We start from the raw sequence: 15,164 nt of genomic DNA, 5'->3' as shown, positions 1-15,164 counted from the left end.
ATCAATGTCAGTCGGTTCAGCTTCCCACACAAATTTGCAATTATAGCTAAAATATAACATGATCTATAAACAAATACTACCAAATGTCTAACTGATATTTGAGCAATCAGCACAAGAAACAATAATGTGGACATACAACAGATTGCAGAGAATTTTTGCATTTGTTGCAAAAGGGTGACAAAATTGCCAAAAGGGATGAGTATTATTCTCTGTCAATTCATTTTTCATCAATCCACCATGAAAAAGTCAAATAATACTCAAAATTTATATTCCATGTGTTATTTTTTACTATTTCAGTGACATTTTTGCAAAATAAAGGTTTAAATGTCCTGTTAAGGTTACATCATAGATTTCAGTTTAACTACGCTCAGGGTTTTAGCCGCCCCAAGCAGCCAAAAAAAAAAAAAAAAGCCGCGTTCGCAATCTGCTGTGACAATTCGGCAGAAGGTCCTTCGCTCCTAGTGGGAATTGCCGCCGAATTGCCGCCGAATAGCTGGACGTGCTGCCCGTCTCCTGAGCGGCTGCCCCAAGCACCTGCTTGCCAAGCTAGTGCCTGGAGCCGGCCCTGACTACGCTTTAGTTAAACTACCACTGCACCATAATAGAAAACATTAGTAATAACAAAGTTAAACAAAACCAAAATTCTAGTATATAAGCCTTATGTAGATAAGTGTAAAACATTCACTGGATGTGCTAGAGAATACTCACAGAAGACACTTATTAAAATTCTGCCACAAAATTGATGGAAAAAACTAAAATGATTTCTCTGCCTCTGACAGCTAAGTCCTGTCTACAGGAAACTACATCATCTGTTTCAGAGAATGCTTCCTAATAATTTTGATGGATACATTTCTGCCTTAAGTATAAACAAAATTTCTTCAAATAGTTAACATTAAAAAGAAAAATCAGACTAAAAAGCACCAGGAAAACAAACAAACAAAAAATACCATGGAAAAGGAGTCTTGAATCACCACCTTCCATTCCATGAAATGTCAGAGTATTCTGCTCTTGATTTAACCATAGTTAGAAAATACTGACACTATTACTCTATTATTGCTGTATAATATTTAATATAATACTTTTTGTATTGCTCATTTAATCCAATGTACTGAACAAAACAACGTGTTTTAAAAAGGTATCCAAGAGGCTTCTGGTAAAAAAAAAAAAAAAAGTGTGCTTTAATCTTTCATTGGATGAAATGGCCCTGAAATTAATACAATCTGTCTGGCAGACAGTTAAAAACAAAAGCAAAAAACCCTGCAAAATATTGACTACAGACCATGCGTTAATAACAAAAACTATAGGAATAAATTACTCTTTGCTAGGATCATTCCACAATAGACTAAAGTTGAAATTATCCATTGAAACTCCCTATTTTATAGTAAATAAACTTGTTCACTTTTCATATCTCTGATTCTCTGAGTAGAACCACCAATGCCAAGAAGATGGCAGAAATTAAATCCCTTTTCTGCTTGCAACACTTGAAGCTGAGAAGAGTTAGATGTTTTGACAATTTGATTACCACAGTCTTTCCCCCTTCTCCCTAATTTTCCTCTCATTTTCCTCTCTTTTCTTTTTAAGAAGATTTTGACAATAAATATATTCTTTTTCACATAATATTCTTTAGTAGAATTGGCCACGTGTAAAATAAGTTTTCATTACATTTACATGTAAAAATTTTATTTTCATATATAAAAATAAATTAAGAAACATTATCCATTAAGGCAATTTTAATATTTTCAGTGTTCAATCTATGGAGATTGATGGATACCAGAATGACCACTTCACTATTAGTGAAACCTGGCGCAAAATGATCCTGGAGTATATAAGTTCAGTTAGATAGTATACAATGCTTTTCATATCCAAGTGCTTCTTCAATCAATGAATAGGAGAACCTTTTAAATATAGCCTGGAATAAAGACAGTCAAACTTATGAAGAAGAATGTACCCAACAAAGAACAGAAAGTAATTCCAGAGGGTACAGTTTTAACTGTATCTGGTTCCTGAGATTCGGGGATTATATTAGAGGTATAATAATGATACCTGTTGGAATCGTTTGTAAGCATTGTAAAAATTAGTTCAGACCATCTAAATTCTTAAATCACTTTATAATCTTCCTAGAGAACCTTCAAGTAAATGTAGTTGAAAATTATGGAATTGATTTGTCAGACATTCCTTTATCCCTCCCCGCTTATGCCCTCATACTATGATGCACATAAAAGTTTATAACCAATTAGTATGGGGTGGGTTCTCATTCTTTTCATCATACAGACCAGGGGTGGCCAACCTGAGCCTGAGAAGGAGCCAGAATTTACCGATGTACATTGCCAAAGAGCCACAGTAATACGTCAGCAGCTCCCCATCAGCTGCCCCCACCCAGCGCCTCCCACCCACCAGCAACCCTGCCAATCATCGCCTCCCCCTCCCTTCCCACACCTCCCGATCAGCTGTTTCGAGGCATGCAGGAGGCTCAGGAGGGGGAGGAGGGAGAGCACGGCAGGCTCAGAGGAGGGAATAGGAAGGGGTGGAGTGGGGTCAGGACCCGTGGCAGAACCAGGGAGTGAGCAGCCCCAGCACATTGGAAAGTTGGCGCCTGTAGCTCCAGTCCCGGAGTCGGTGCCTATACAAGGAACTGCATATTAACCTCTAAAGAGCCGCATGTGGCTCCAGAGCCACAGGTTGGCCACCCCTGATATAGACCATGTTAATCCAGACTGCCTTGAGCACCATCTGTCTTCTCATCTGTGATCATCTAACATTCCTGCAGTAAGTACAATAATTTCTTATATGTAGGGCCCTACGAAATTCATGGTCCATTTTAGTCAATTTCACCATCCTAGGATTTTAAAATTTGTAAATTTCATGATTTCATCTATTTAAATCTGAAGTTTCACAGAGTTGTAATTATAGGGGTCCTGACCCAAAAAGGAGTTGGGGGGCATGTTGCAAGGTTATTGTAGGGGGGTTGTAGTACTGCTACCTTTACTTCTGCTCTGTTGCTGGCGGCAGCACTGCCTTCAAAGCTGGAAAGCTGGAGAGCGGCGGCTGCAAGCCAGGAGCCCAGCTCTGAAGGCAGAGCCGCCGCCACCAGCAGCGCAGAAGTAAGGATGGTATGGTATGGTATTGCCACCCTTACTTCTGTGCTGCTGCTGGCGGGCACTGCCTTCAGAGTTGAGCACCCGGCCAACAGCCACAGTTCTCTGTCCACCCAGCTCTCGAGTCAGCGCAGAAATAAAGGTGGTAATACTGGGACCCTTCTAAAATAACCTTGTGACACACACACACACATACACATGCACAACTCCTTTTTGGGTCAGGGCCCCCAATTTGAGAAACGCTGGTCTCCCTGTATAGTATAGGGTAAAAGAACACAGAAGAGGAGATTTCATAGGGGGAGACCAGATTTCATAGTCCATGACGCGTTTTTCATGGCCATGGATTTGGTAGGGCCCTATTTATAGGGAAAGATAACACAAGAAAAGTATTTAATGTATTTATAACTGTCTTTAAAGCAGCTTAGCAACTGGAAACAAGGGGAAGAGCCAGAACTGTGTGACCCGTAAGTGATGCAAAGACCACAGTTTGAAAATTTCTGCTCTAATATGTTCCAGTCGGAGGGAAAGAAAATGGTTACTCACCTCTCGTAAACATTGTTCTTCGAGTTGTGTTGCTCATATCCATTCCAATTAGGTGTGCACGTGTTGCGTGCACAGTCATCAGAAAGTTTTTCCCCTAGCAGCACCTGTCAGGTTGGCTGTGGAGCCCCCTAGAGTGGCGCCTTCATGGCGTTCAATATATGACTTTACCGACCTAGAGCCTCCTCAGTTCCTTTTTGCCGGTTACTCCAACAGAGGGGAAGGCGGGCCGGTTTGGAATGGATATGAGCAACACATCTCAAAGAACAAAGTTATGAGAGGTGAATAACCATTGTTTCCTCTTCAAGTGGTCGCTCATATATCGATTCCAATTAGGTGACTCAAGCCTTACCTAGGTGGTAGGGTCGGAATTAAGGAAACGCAGATTGTAGCACTGTTCTGCCAAAAGCTGCGTCATCTCTGGTGTGCTGGACAACGGTGTAGTGAGAGGTGAAGGTATGCACAGAGGACCAAGTTGCTGCCCTGCAGATTTCTTGGATCAGGACCTGGGCCAAGAGCACTGCTGATGAGGTCTGGGCCCTTGTGGAGTGTGCTGTAAGAGCAGGGGCCGGTACTTTGGCCAGCTCATAGCATGTGCGGATGCATGATGTGATCCAGGAGGATATTCTTTGAGATGAGACCAAGAGCACTTTTATCCAGTCTACCACTGCTATAAACAACTAGTTAAATTTTCTGAACGGCTTAGTGCACTCAATTTAGAAAGCTAGTGCTCGCTGAACATCGAGGGAATGCAGCCTTTGCTCTTGGTTACTTGCATGAGGCTTAGGGTGAAAGACAGGCAGGAAAATGTCCTGGCTGGTGTGGAAGTACGACACCACTTTGGGGAGAAAGGCCGGGTGCGGCCTGAGTTGCACCTTGTCCTTCTGGAAAACTGTGTAAGGCGGGTCAGAGGTGAAGGCCTTTAGCTCAGACACCCTCCTCGCAGAAGTAATGGCAACCAGGAAAGCTACCTTCCATGACAGATACAGGAGGGAGCAGATTACCAGTGGTTCAAATGGGGCCCCATGAATCTGGAGAGGACCAGGTTAAGGGCCCATGCAAGGACTGGCTGCCTGATCTGGGATGTAGGTGGTCCAGACCTTTGAGGAAGCGACCAACCATAAGGTCGGCAAAGACAGATCGACCAGACTCTCCTGGGTGGAAGGCCGACATAGAAGTGAGGTGTACCTTTATGGAGGATGCCATCAGGCCTTGCTGTTTCAGGTGTAGGAGGTACTCCAAGATGAGAGGTACAGGCACCTGGAGGGGGGGAGTCACACTGGTCACACCAGCAAGAGAATCTCTTCTACTTTGCCAGATACATGGCTCTAGTGGAGCGCTTCCTGCTGCCGAGGAGAACCGCCCTTACTTGTTCTGAGAACAGAAGTTCCATGGGGCTCAGCCATGATGCTTCCAAGCCATATTCTGAACTCCTGGTAGAAAGGATGCTTCCAGGTGAATGGAGTGGGCTATGCAGAACTCCCACAGCCAGAGGGCCTCCTGGCATAGAGGGGAGGAATGGTCTCCAACCTGCTTGTTGATGTAAAATATGGCAGTGGTGTTGTCCATTAGAACTGCTACGCACTGGTCTTGTAGTTGGGCCTGAAAGGCGTGGCAGGATAGGCGCACCATCCTCAGCTGCTTGATGTTGACATGTAGGGAGAGCTCATCCTGCGACCACAAGCCCTGTGTCTGGAGGTCTCCCAGATGCACACCCCATCCCAGAGACAATGCGTCCGTAACCAGGGACAAGGAAGGTTGAGGGTTGTGGAAGGCGACTCCTTCACACACTGTTTGAGGGTTGAGCCACCAGTTGAGGGATGTGAGGACCTGCCCTGGCACTGTGACCACTGAATTCAAGCTGTTGCGCCCCGGGCTGTAGGGCGAGGCAAGCCTGCAAAGGTCTGAGCTGCAGCCTGGCATGCCGGGTCACATAATTGCAAGCCGCCATGTGGCCGAGGAGACTCAGGCACCCCCTTGCTATTGTGGTTCGGAATTGCTGGATGCTTTGAACTATGTCCGTGATGGCTCGGAATTGGGTCTCTGGCAGAAGAGCTCGTGCCTGAACTGAGTCTAACCCTGCCCCAATGAATTTTATTCTCTGGGTCAGTTCCAAGGTCAACTTCCCCAAGTTGAGGAGGACACCCAGTTGCTTGAACGTATACCTGACCAAATGGATTTGGGACTGCACCTGCCCCCTGGTGCGGCCCCTGAGCAGCCAATCATCGAGGTAGGGGCATACTTGCGCCTGCTGTCGACAGAGGAAAGCAGCCACGATCGACATGCACTTGGTGAATATTCGGGGGGCTGTTGAGAGGCCGATTGGTAGGACAGTGAATTGGTAATGCTTGTGGTTGACCACAAAGCGTAGGAAGCACCGGTGTGTGGGACAAATCGCTATATGGAAGTATGCCTCCTTCATGTCGAGTGCGGCATACCAGTCTCCCAGATCCAGGGAGACCATGCTCAACTTCAACTTTACCATGAATTTGTTGGGTCCGCACAGATCTAGAATGGGTCTGAGACCCACCCTTAACCTTGGGAATTAGGAAGTACTGGGAGTAGAATCCCTTGCCCCTTAGCTCCTGAGGAACCTACTCCACTGCTCCCATGGCGAGGAGCGCCTGCACCTCCTGGATAAGGCGTTGCTCGTGAGAGGGGTCGCTGAAGAGGGATGGTGAAGGAGGGTGGGAGGGAGGGTAGGAGCAGAACTGGAGAGAATATCCCACTTCCACCGTGCAGTGGTCCAAAGTTATTTGTGACCAAGCACAGTAGAAGTGGGACAGACAATTCAAAAAAGATGGGGAAGGATCTGGAATCAAGGCTGGTGCACCATCCTTGGGCGCCCCTTCAAAAGGCCTGCTCGGAACCCACTGATAGTTTAGTCGGGCCTTGGCCCTGCCAGGAAGGGGGGTTGGAAGGTTTCCTTCTGCCATTCCCGCCCCTTCTCCTGTAAAAGTCCTGCCTCAGCCAAGGAGGACAGGAGCGCTGCTACTGCTGTTGGGGCTTGAAATGTTTGCGTGGGGTTGCATAGTAGCCCTTGAGTCTTTTAGGTTATGCAGCCAAGAGTCAGTCTGCTCCGTGAACAGGTCCGCCCCATTGAAAGGTAAGTCCTGCATCATCTGCTGAACCTCGTGAGGAAGGCCGGAGGCCTGCAACCACGAGCTACACCTCATGAAGATGCTGAAGGACAAGGTGCGCACTGCCAAGTCCGCAGCATCCAGTGAGATCTGTAAAGAGGTCCGTGCCACCGCCTTGCCTTCCTCCACTATAGCTCCAAACTCATCCCTGGACTCCATTGGCACCAGTTCCTTGAATTTGAGCATCGAGTTCCATGAGTTAAAATTATACCGGCTCAGAATTACCTGCTGACTGGTATTCCTGAGTTGTAGCCCCCCCGTCGAGTACACCTTACGCCCAAATAAGTCCAAGCACTTGGTGTCCTTGGACTTAGGCGGTGGGGCTTGTTGCCTCTGCCTCTCCTTCTTGTTCACTGCCGCAACCACCAATGAACAAGGCTGCGGTGGCATGAAGAGGTATTCATACCCCTTCAATGGAATGAAGTACTTCCTCTCAACATTCTGCAAGATGGTCTTGGCATTGGCCTGTATGGTCTTGATGAGGGGCAGAGCCACTCTTGAAGGACCTTCTGGAACCAAAATGTCAACCAGCGGGTCCTCCGACTCCACCACCTCCTTGGCCTGCAGAGCCATGTTGTGCGCCACCCTGCAAAGGAGGTCCTGGTGGGCGCGGCTGTCTATGGGGGGCGGTCCAAAGATAGAAGTGCCCGGAACAGCCTTGTCTGGGGAGGAGGACAAGGAGACTACAAGGGGAACAGGGTCCTCCTGTCCCTCCTGCTTGTCAGGAAACTCCTATCTCATTGGCTGGACCAGGTAGACCAGGGTCCTGCTCAGAAACTGGAGTTGGAGTTGGTTCTGTGGGAAGGCAGGGGCACAGCACCTCCTCAGCACCACTAGGGGTGGGGCGACTGGCGGAAGCCTCCAGCACCAGCAGTTCATGGTGGTATGCCCACAGGGTCCAAAATTGCCACTGTGCTGGTCCCTGCCACTGCACAGGCCACAGCTCTGCCTCCATCTCAGAGCATCCATGGCCTGACTGGTGTTGGCCCCACTCCAAGTATCTAGGTCCCACCTCTGCATCTGAAGACCGGGATCGGAACTGCAAAGGCCAGGGCAGTGCTGAGCTGAGCTGATCCTGGGAGCGGCGCCGCATTGGGGAGCAGCGCCATGATGCCAGAGAGCGGTGTCATGAGAACTTGCCACAGGTCTTGCCATGCCGGCGGAGGCTGAGATCTAAGTGCTGCCTCCATAAGGAGCTGCTTGAGTCAAAAGTCTCACTCCGTTTTGGTTCTGGGGCGAAAGCCCTTACAAATCCTGCACCAATCAGCTTGGTGAGCCTCCCCCAGACACTTTAGACTAGCATCGTGGGGGTCGCCCGTTAGCATGGGCTTGCTGCAGGACTTGCAGGGCTTGAACCCCTGAAATTTGGACATGTAAGCCCTCCCAAAGAAAAGCGGTTGGGACAGAGGATAAACCCCCTGCCCAACTGCTAACTACTAATACTAACTAAAAACTAAGTAATATGTATAGAAAACAACAAAACTAGGGAAATCTGGTGGGACTTGCTAAGCAGGACGCCACAGTTCCAACAACCATCACTGGTGATAAGAAGGAATCAAGGAGGCACCAGGTCGGCAGGGTCATATATTGAGCGCCATGAAGGCGCCACTCCAGGGTGCTTCACAGCCGACCCAACGGGTGCTGCTAGGGGAAAAACATTCTGACGACTGTGTATGTGGCACACCTAACTGGAATTGATATGAGCAATCACCCAAAGAAGAACAATGTATTTTAATAGAATTTACAATTAAAGAAGGCTGATTTGTGGGAAAGGATTGCTAGTATATTGTTCAATTGCATTAAATCATTTTCAAGACAAATCTTCAAGATGACTATTTAATCCCATTACAGAATTGATTAGTTTCATTAGACCCTCCTTTTTCCTTTACACAAATGTACCGTCTTGCTCTTCCCTCAAACTTGAATCACTACCATTCAAGCAGATGCAATTTTGATGGCAGCACCTAATAGCCTAAATTACTGGCACCTTACTGCTTAGTGGCAGGAAACTGTCCAGCACAGCAGGAAATGATCTGTATACAGCTCTTGCCAGCAGAGTGCACGACTCAACAGATATGTGGTCTAAGGGCAGTAGTGGTGTGGACCCCATCTTTACCAAAGATAACATGTACTATCTCCTCAATGTTTGCAGTCATGCAGACCACCTTCCCTCCTTTTGAGCCACTTTCCCTCCTCTTCATCTCTGTAGCAAGTTACAGCAATTGTTTATATGGATTTCTAATATTAGTAGCATTTATATATCTGTCTTCCAGTTGTCTTTTTGGGGGGGGGAAAGATAGCCACACTGGTTACTTTTGCTCTTCATTTTGTTTCCCCACTCTCTTCCCCTTCCTTCCCCCTCCCCTTTTAGCACACTTCCCACAACCTCTTTTGCATAAGATAAGTCCCTGCCACTTGATTCTTTAATCTATGGGGTATTGTTGACCACTTGTTCTATTCCTTCTGCTCTAGGGGTTCTCAAACTGGGGGTCAGGACCCCTCGGGGGTCACGAGCTGTCAACCTCCACCCCAAAGCCCGCTTTACCTCCAGCATTTATAATGGTGTTAAATATATTTTAAAGGTGTTTTTAATTTGTATGGGGGGGTTGCACTCAGAGGCTTGCTATGTGAAAGGGGTCACCAGTACAAAAGTTTGAAAACCACTGCTCTACTCCACTGGACATCCTGCCCACTGCCTCATTTCTTTTTCTCATTAGCAGCTCCAGTCCACCTCCAGTCCAGCCCCAGAGAGCACCTCCTTCCTTGTCTGCCTATCCAGCAGAAGCACATAGTAGACGCTACTCATTTTTTTTTTCAGCTGCTCTAAGGCCACCTGGAGAAACAACTAGAAACAAAGAGAATCCAACCCTATATGCCAAGAGCCACTGCACTGGCCCATGCTCCGAGCCCGGAGATATCCCACCCCCAACAATCCTCCTAGCGCAACAGGCCAATACGCTACGGCAGCTACCTGTTCACCAGGATCGTGCGCCAGACAGTTACGTTTAGTGGCCAGAAGAGCTTCCACGTACTCTGGAGGCTGAACTGCCCCTGCAAAGCGCTGCTTGGAGGAGGAGACTCCGGAGACTGAGCCCTTCTTACTGCCTTCAGGTAACTGAAAGGAAACACTGCCCACAAGCAGAACCAGGACGGAGTTAGGAGCTGCCGCCGGCAGGGCCCTCTATGTGCAGAACCGGGCTCCTCCTGTGTCCTAATCCTAACTCAGGTGTGCGGCTCCCCCAACCCCCGGAGCTCCCCGCTCGCCCACCGGTGCCGGGGGGCTCAGCCCCGCTGACTCACCCGGCTCCCCGGAACTGCACTCCGCCAGCTGCTGGCTCGGGTCCTCCAGTGGCCGGCTGGGCTGCGGCTCCTGCCCCTCCACTGGCACTACGGTGAAACTGGTGGGCATTGTTTTCCGGCTGGGCAGCGCCGGGACTCCGCGCTCAGAGCTCGGGAGCTACGGGGCGTTGGCGGCGGCGCCTCGTATTCCCTCCCCCGGCAGGGAGCGCGGCGAAAGTCCCCGAGCTGCCGCCTCCCTCACGTGAGAGTCATTTCCTCACCCGGTGGGGGTGGCTGGCGCTCTCCACACGCTGGCTTTGATTTTTCACTAGGCTTTGCAAACAGTTCCGCCGGCTGCCATGTCTAGTAACTTCAGCGTCTGCACAGAGGGAGTCGGAGGAGCCCAGGGCCCGGCCGGGCACCCACCCGCACCTACTGAGTACCTACCTACTAAGTAGATACAGCCCCCGAGATCCAATTCGCAAGGATCACCCCCACCGCCCCGTTCATAATGATTTTCTCCCAGACACTCACCAGCTGAGCTGGGAGGACTCCTAAAATCCTCCGCAAGCCAGAGTACAGAAGAGACCATGTTTTCCCCTTAGTGGCTCTTAGAGTAATGGATAGGTTCTAATATGAGGGCAGAATTGTTTGAAAAGAGACATTGGCGGGCAATTTCCCAAAAAGACTCAGGTGCCTACCTGCCTCTTTAGGCACCTAAGTCCCAGATTTTAGGTGCCTCTAGTATTAATAAAACCCCAGCTCAGCTGCCAATGAATGCTTTAGGCACACACACAAAAAATCAGTGTGCCTACATTTCTGCTGTAAAACTTTCCTATGTTTCTATCTGAATGTGCATGCTGCTGCCTCACTCCAGGTGTCTAGCTACCTAACCCCAGTAGTATAGAAGGATACACAAACTGTGGGGAAATAGCCATCCATCTGCCTAAGGCCTTGTCAATGCAACACAGTTTTGTCCACAAAAGTCAACTTTCATTGACAAAACAGTAGAGGTGTACACACTGCAATGTTCCTCCCACCAATTGCACTCTCCTGCTATGCCATCAAAATAAAACCACCTCAACAAGAGGTGTAGAGCTTTTTGCAGCAAAGTTAGATCAACACAGTGTCAATGGACTCCTTGTTGTTTTTGTGGATACAGAATAACACGGCTATCCCTTATACTTGAGTGTCAATGGAGACACTGCACTTGCTTATGTTGCTGTAAATGACCTCCAGAAGATAGTGGTGGATGAGGAAGTAGAGTTGGAGGATGAGGTGCAACAGGTGACAGGGTCATCCGGTAGTGTGGTGAGCCAGGATCTCTTCTTAAACCCTCCAGATCTCTTCTCTGGAGGGTTCAAGCCAGTCCCAGCTTGAACCTGGCTCTGGCATGAATGATGCAGGAGAGGGGAGCTCTGGTAAGTATTCCTTTCAATTTGATATTGCTCAGTTACATAAGGTAGAGCCATCTTTTGTTTCATTATATGTTAGAAGTGAGTCAGGGATAGAAATGTACATGACTAGCAGTGGTTGCATCTGCTTCCCATTCCCCTATGCAGCTACACAGTGGGGGCCCTGTGGAAAAGTTTGTTAATGCACACTGAGATTTTATGGAAATCCTCCAGAAAGATCTCTAGGAAACTTTTCTGGAGGTACTCACCAATCCTCTGCTGAAGGTTCCTTGGCAGAGCAGCTTTATTTCTTCCTCCATTGCAGGAAACTTTGCTATGCCAATGGGCAATCACTTGTGCAGGAACCAAAGCGGCACACAGGCGAGCAGCATAGGGACTCAGTCTGAAACCGAACACATGTGGTAGATCATAGAATCATAGAAGATTAGGGTTGGAAGAGATCTCAGAAGGTCATTGTCAAGGCTGGATCCCCACTTTGAACTTTAGGGTACAAATGTAGGGGCCTGCATGAAAACTTCTAAGCTTAACTACCAGCTTAGCTCTGGTTCCGCTGCCACCATTTCCCAATTAGATTCCCTTCCTGGGAAGCCTTGAGAAACCTTTCACCATTCCCTGGTGAATACAAATCCAAACCCCTTGGATCTTAAAACAAGGAGAAATTAACCATTCCCCTCCTTCCTCCCACCAACTCCTGGTGAATCAAGATCCAAACCCCTTATTGGTCCTTTAGGTCAGATGCCAACCAGGTTACCTGAGCTTCTTAACCCTTTACAGGGAAAAGGATTTTGGAGTCTCTGGCCAGGAGGGATTTTATAGTACTGTACACAGGACAGCTGTTACCCTTCCCTTTATAGTTATGACACGCCCCCCAAATCACAGATAGTGTTGGACATTCGGTTCCACACTGGCTGTGATTTTTTCCTGGAGTTCTAGGAGAAAACAGAGTTAATAAGACACATGTACCTTTAGACATACTACTGATTATATAAAAACTAACAATATGTTTTATTCCAAGAACAATTGTTAACCAGTTAACTCTGGGAAACTTTCCCGGGAGAGTGCATCAGCCACTTTGTTAGAAGCTCCCGAAATGTGTTGTATTTCAAAATCAAAATCTTGGAGAGCTAAACTCCACCGAAGAAGTTTTTTGTTATTTCCCTTGGCGGTATGAAGTCACTGTAGCGCAGCATGGTCTGTTTGTAGTTGGAAACGCCGTCCCCAAACATATGGGCGTAGCTTTTCCAGCGCGTACACAATGGCATAGCATTCCTTTTCGCTGATTGACCAATGGCTTTCCCTCTCAGACAGTTTCTTACTGAGAAACACGACAGGATGGAATTCTTGATCCAGTCCTTCCTGCATTAAAACTGCTCCCACGCCTCGCTCGGACGCATCTGTGGTTACTAGGAACGGTTTGTCAAAGTCTGGGGCCCTTAGCACAGGGTCAGACATGAGTGTTGCCTTAAGCTGGTTAAAGGCCTTTTGACACTCATCAGTCCACTGAACTGCATTTGGCTGTTTCTTTCTGGTTAGGTCCATCAGCGGGGCGGCGATTTGGCTGTAGTGGGGTACAAATCGCCTATAATATCCAGCCAAGCCTAAGAAGGATTGGACCTGTTTCTTAGACTTTGGAACCGGCCACTTTTGGATAGCATCCACTTTGGCCTGTAGGGGATTTATAGTTCCTTGACCCACCTGGTGTCCCAGGTAAGTCACTCTGTTTTGGCCTATTTGACACTTTTTAGCCTTAACAGTTAGTCCTGCCTGCTGGATGCGCTCGAAAACTTTTTCCAGGTGCTCCAGGTGCTCTGCCCATGAATCAGAAAAAATGGCCACATCATCAAGGTAGGCAACTGCAGATTCTCCCAATCCCGCTAGGAGACCATCTACAAGTCTTTGGAAGGTGGCGGGTGCATTTCGCAACCCGAAAGGGAGTACATTGAATTCATACACCCCTGCCTGGGTGACGAAGGCTGACCTTTCCTTAGCGGGTTCATCCAGTGGTACTTGCCAGTACCCCTTGGTTAAGTCCAAAGTAGAGATGAATTGGGCATGTCCCAATTTCTCCAATAGCTCATCTGTGCGTGGCATTGGATAGTTGTCAGGACGAGTTACAGCATTTAGCTTACGGTAGTCCACGCAAAAGCGTATTTCCCCATCTGGTTTGGGAACTAGAACCACTGGAGATGCCCATGCACTCTTAAAGGGGCGGATTATACCCATCTGTAGCATGTCCTGGATCTCCCTTTGTATAGCAGTTTTGGCATGAGGTGACTCCCGGTAGGGTGGGGTTCTAACAGGGTGAGCATTACCTGTGTCAATGGAGTGGTATGCCCGTTCGGTCCATCCTGGAGTGGCTGAGAAAATTGGGGCAAAGCTTGTGCACAGCTCCTTGATCTGCTGTCGCTGCAGACATCCAAGGGTCGTGGAGAGGTTCACCTCTTCCACGCCACCATCCTTTTATCCTTCGTAGTAGACATCTTCAGGCCACTCCGCGTCATCTGTTTCCTGGGCTGTAAACTGGCAAACGTTTAATTCTCTGGAATAAAAGGGTTTAAGAGAATTAACATGGTATACCTTAGGCTTTATGTTGGAGGTGGGGGAGGCTATGAGATAGTTAACAGCTCCTAGGCGCTCCTGGACCATGAATGGTCCTTCCCACGATGCTTCCATTTTATGGGCCTGGAGCGCCTTTAAGACCATGACTTGGTCTCCTACTTTGAAGGACCGTTCTCTGGAATGTTTATCATACCAGGCCTTTTGCTCTTCCTGAGCATTCTTTAGGTTTTCTTTAGCAAGGGCTAAAGAGTGTCGGAGGGTGCTTTGTAGGTTGCTTACAAAGTCTAGAATGTTAGTTCCTGGAGAAGGCGTAAACCCCTCCCATTGCTGCTTCACCAACAGTAATGGCCCCTTAACCTCGCGGCCATACACAAGTTCAAATGGTGAAAACCCTAAACTGGGGTGTGGTACAGCCCTGTAGGCAAAAAGCAACTGCTGCAACACTAGGTCCTAATCATTGGAGTGTTCATTTACAAATTTACGTATCATGGCCCCCAAAGTTCCATTAAACCTCTCCACCAGGTCATTGGTTTCATGGTGGTAAGGGGTGGCAACCAAGTGATTCACCCCATGAGCTTCCCACAGGTTTTCCATGGTCCCTGCCAGGAAGTTAGTTCCCAAATCTGTAAGGATGTCGGAGGGCCAACCTACCCTGGCAAAAATGTCTGTTAATGCCTGGCACACACTTTTAGCCCTGGTGTTGCTTAAGGGTACTGCTTCCGGCCATCGGGTAGCAAAATCCATGAAAGTCAGTACGTACTGCTTTCCTCTGGGTGTCTTCTTTGGGAAAGGACCCAGAATATCCACAACTACACGCGGAAATGGGACCTCAATTATGGGTAGTGGCTGGAGAGGGGCTTTAACCTGGTCTTGGGGCTTTCCCACTCGTTGGCACACCTCACAAGACCAGACATAATTAGCAACGTCCTTGCCCATTCCCTCCCAGTGGAAGGACTTCCCCAACCGGTCTTTGGTTCTGTTCACCCCAGAATGGCCACTGCGATGATCATGGGCTAAGCTCAAGAGCTTTACCCGATACTTAGTGGGAACTACCAACTGTCTTTGAGGATGCCAGTCTTCCTGGTGCCCACCAGAAAGAGTCTCCTTGTATAAAAGTCCTTGTTCTACAACAAACC

General features: G+C 48.1%; 1 protein-coding gene across 1 annotated transcript in view; it reads right to left on the bottom strand.

Annotated features, from left to right (window-relative positions):
* The window catches only part of SLC12A7 (solute carrier family 12 member 7), a 324,374-nt gene extending 313,908 nt beyond the window's left edge, over positions 1 to 10,466 (bottom strand). The window contains exon 1 of the mRNA XM_034761495.1: positions 10,076 to 10,466. Within this exon, the coding sequence (XP_034617386.1) occupies positions 10,076 to 10,184 (109 nt within the window). The 5' untranslated portion in view covers positions 10,185 to 10,466. The remainder of the gene's footprint in view (positions 1 to 10,075) is intronic.
* Between the last annotated feature and the right edge of the window lie 4,698 nt (positions 10,467 to 15,164).

This window comes from Trachemys scripta, chromosome 2 (genome assembly GCF_013100865.1).
Source record: "Trachemys scripta elegans isolate TJP31775 chromosome 2, CAS_Tse_1.0, whole genome shotgun sequence".
Taxonomy (NCBI): domain Eukaryota; kingdom Metazoa; phylum Chordata; order Testudines; family Emydidae; genus Trachemys; species Trachemys scripta.
This window is presented reverse-complemented; position numbering and strand designations above follow the sequence as displayed.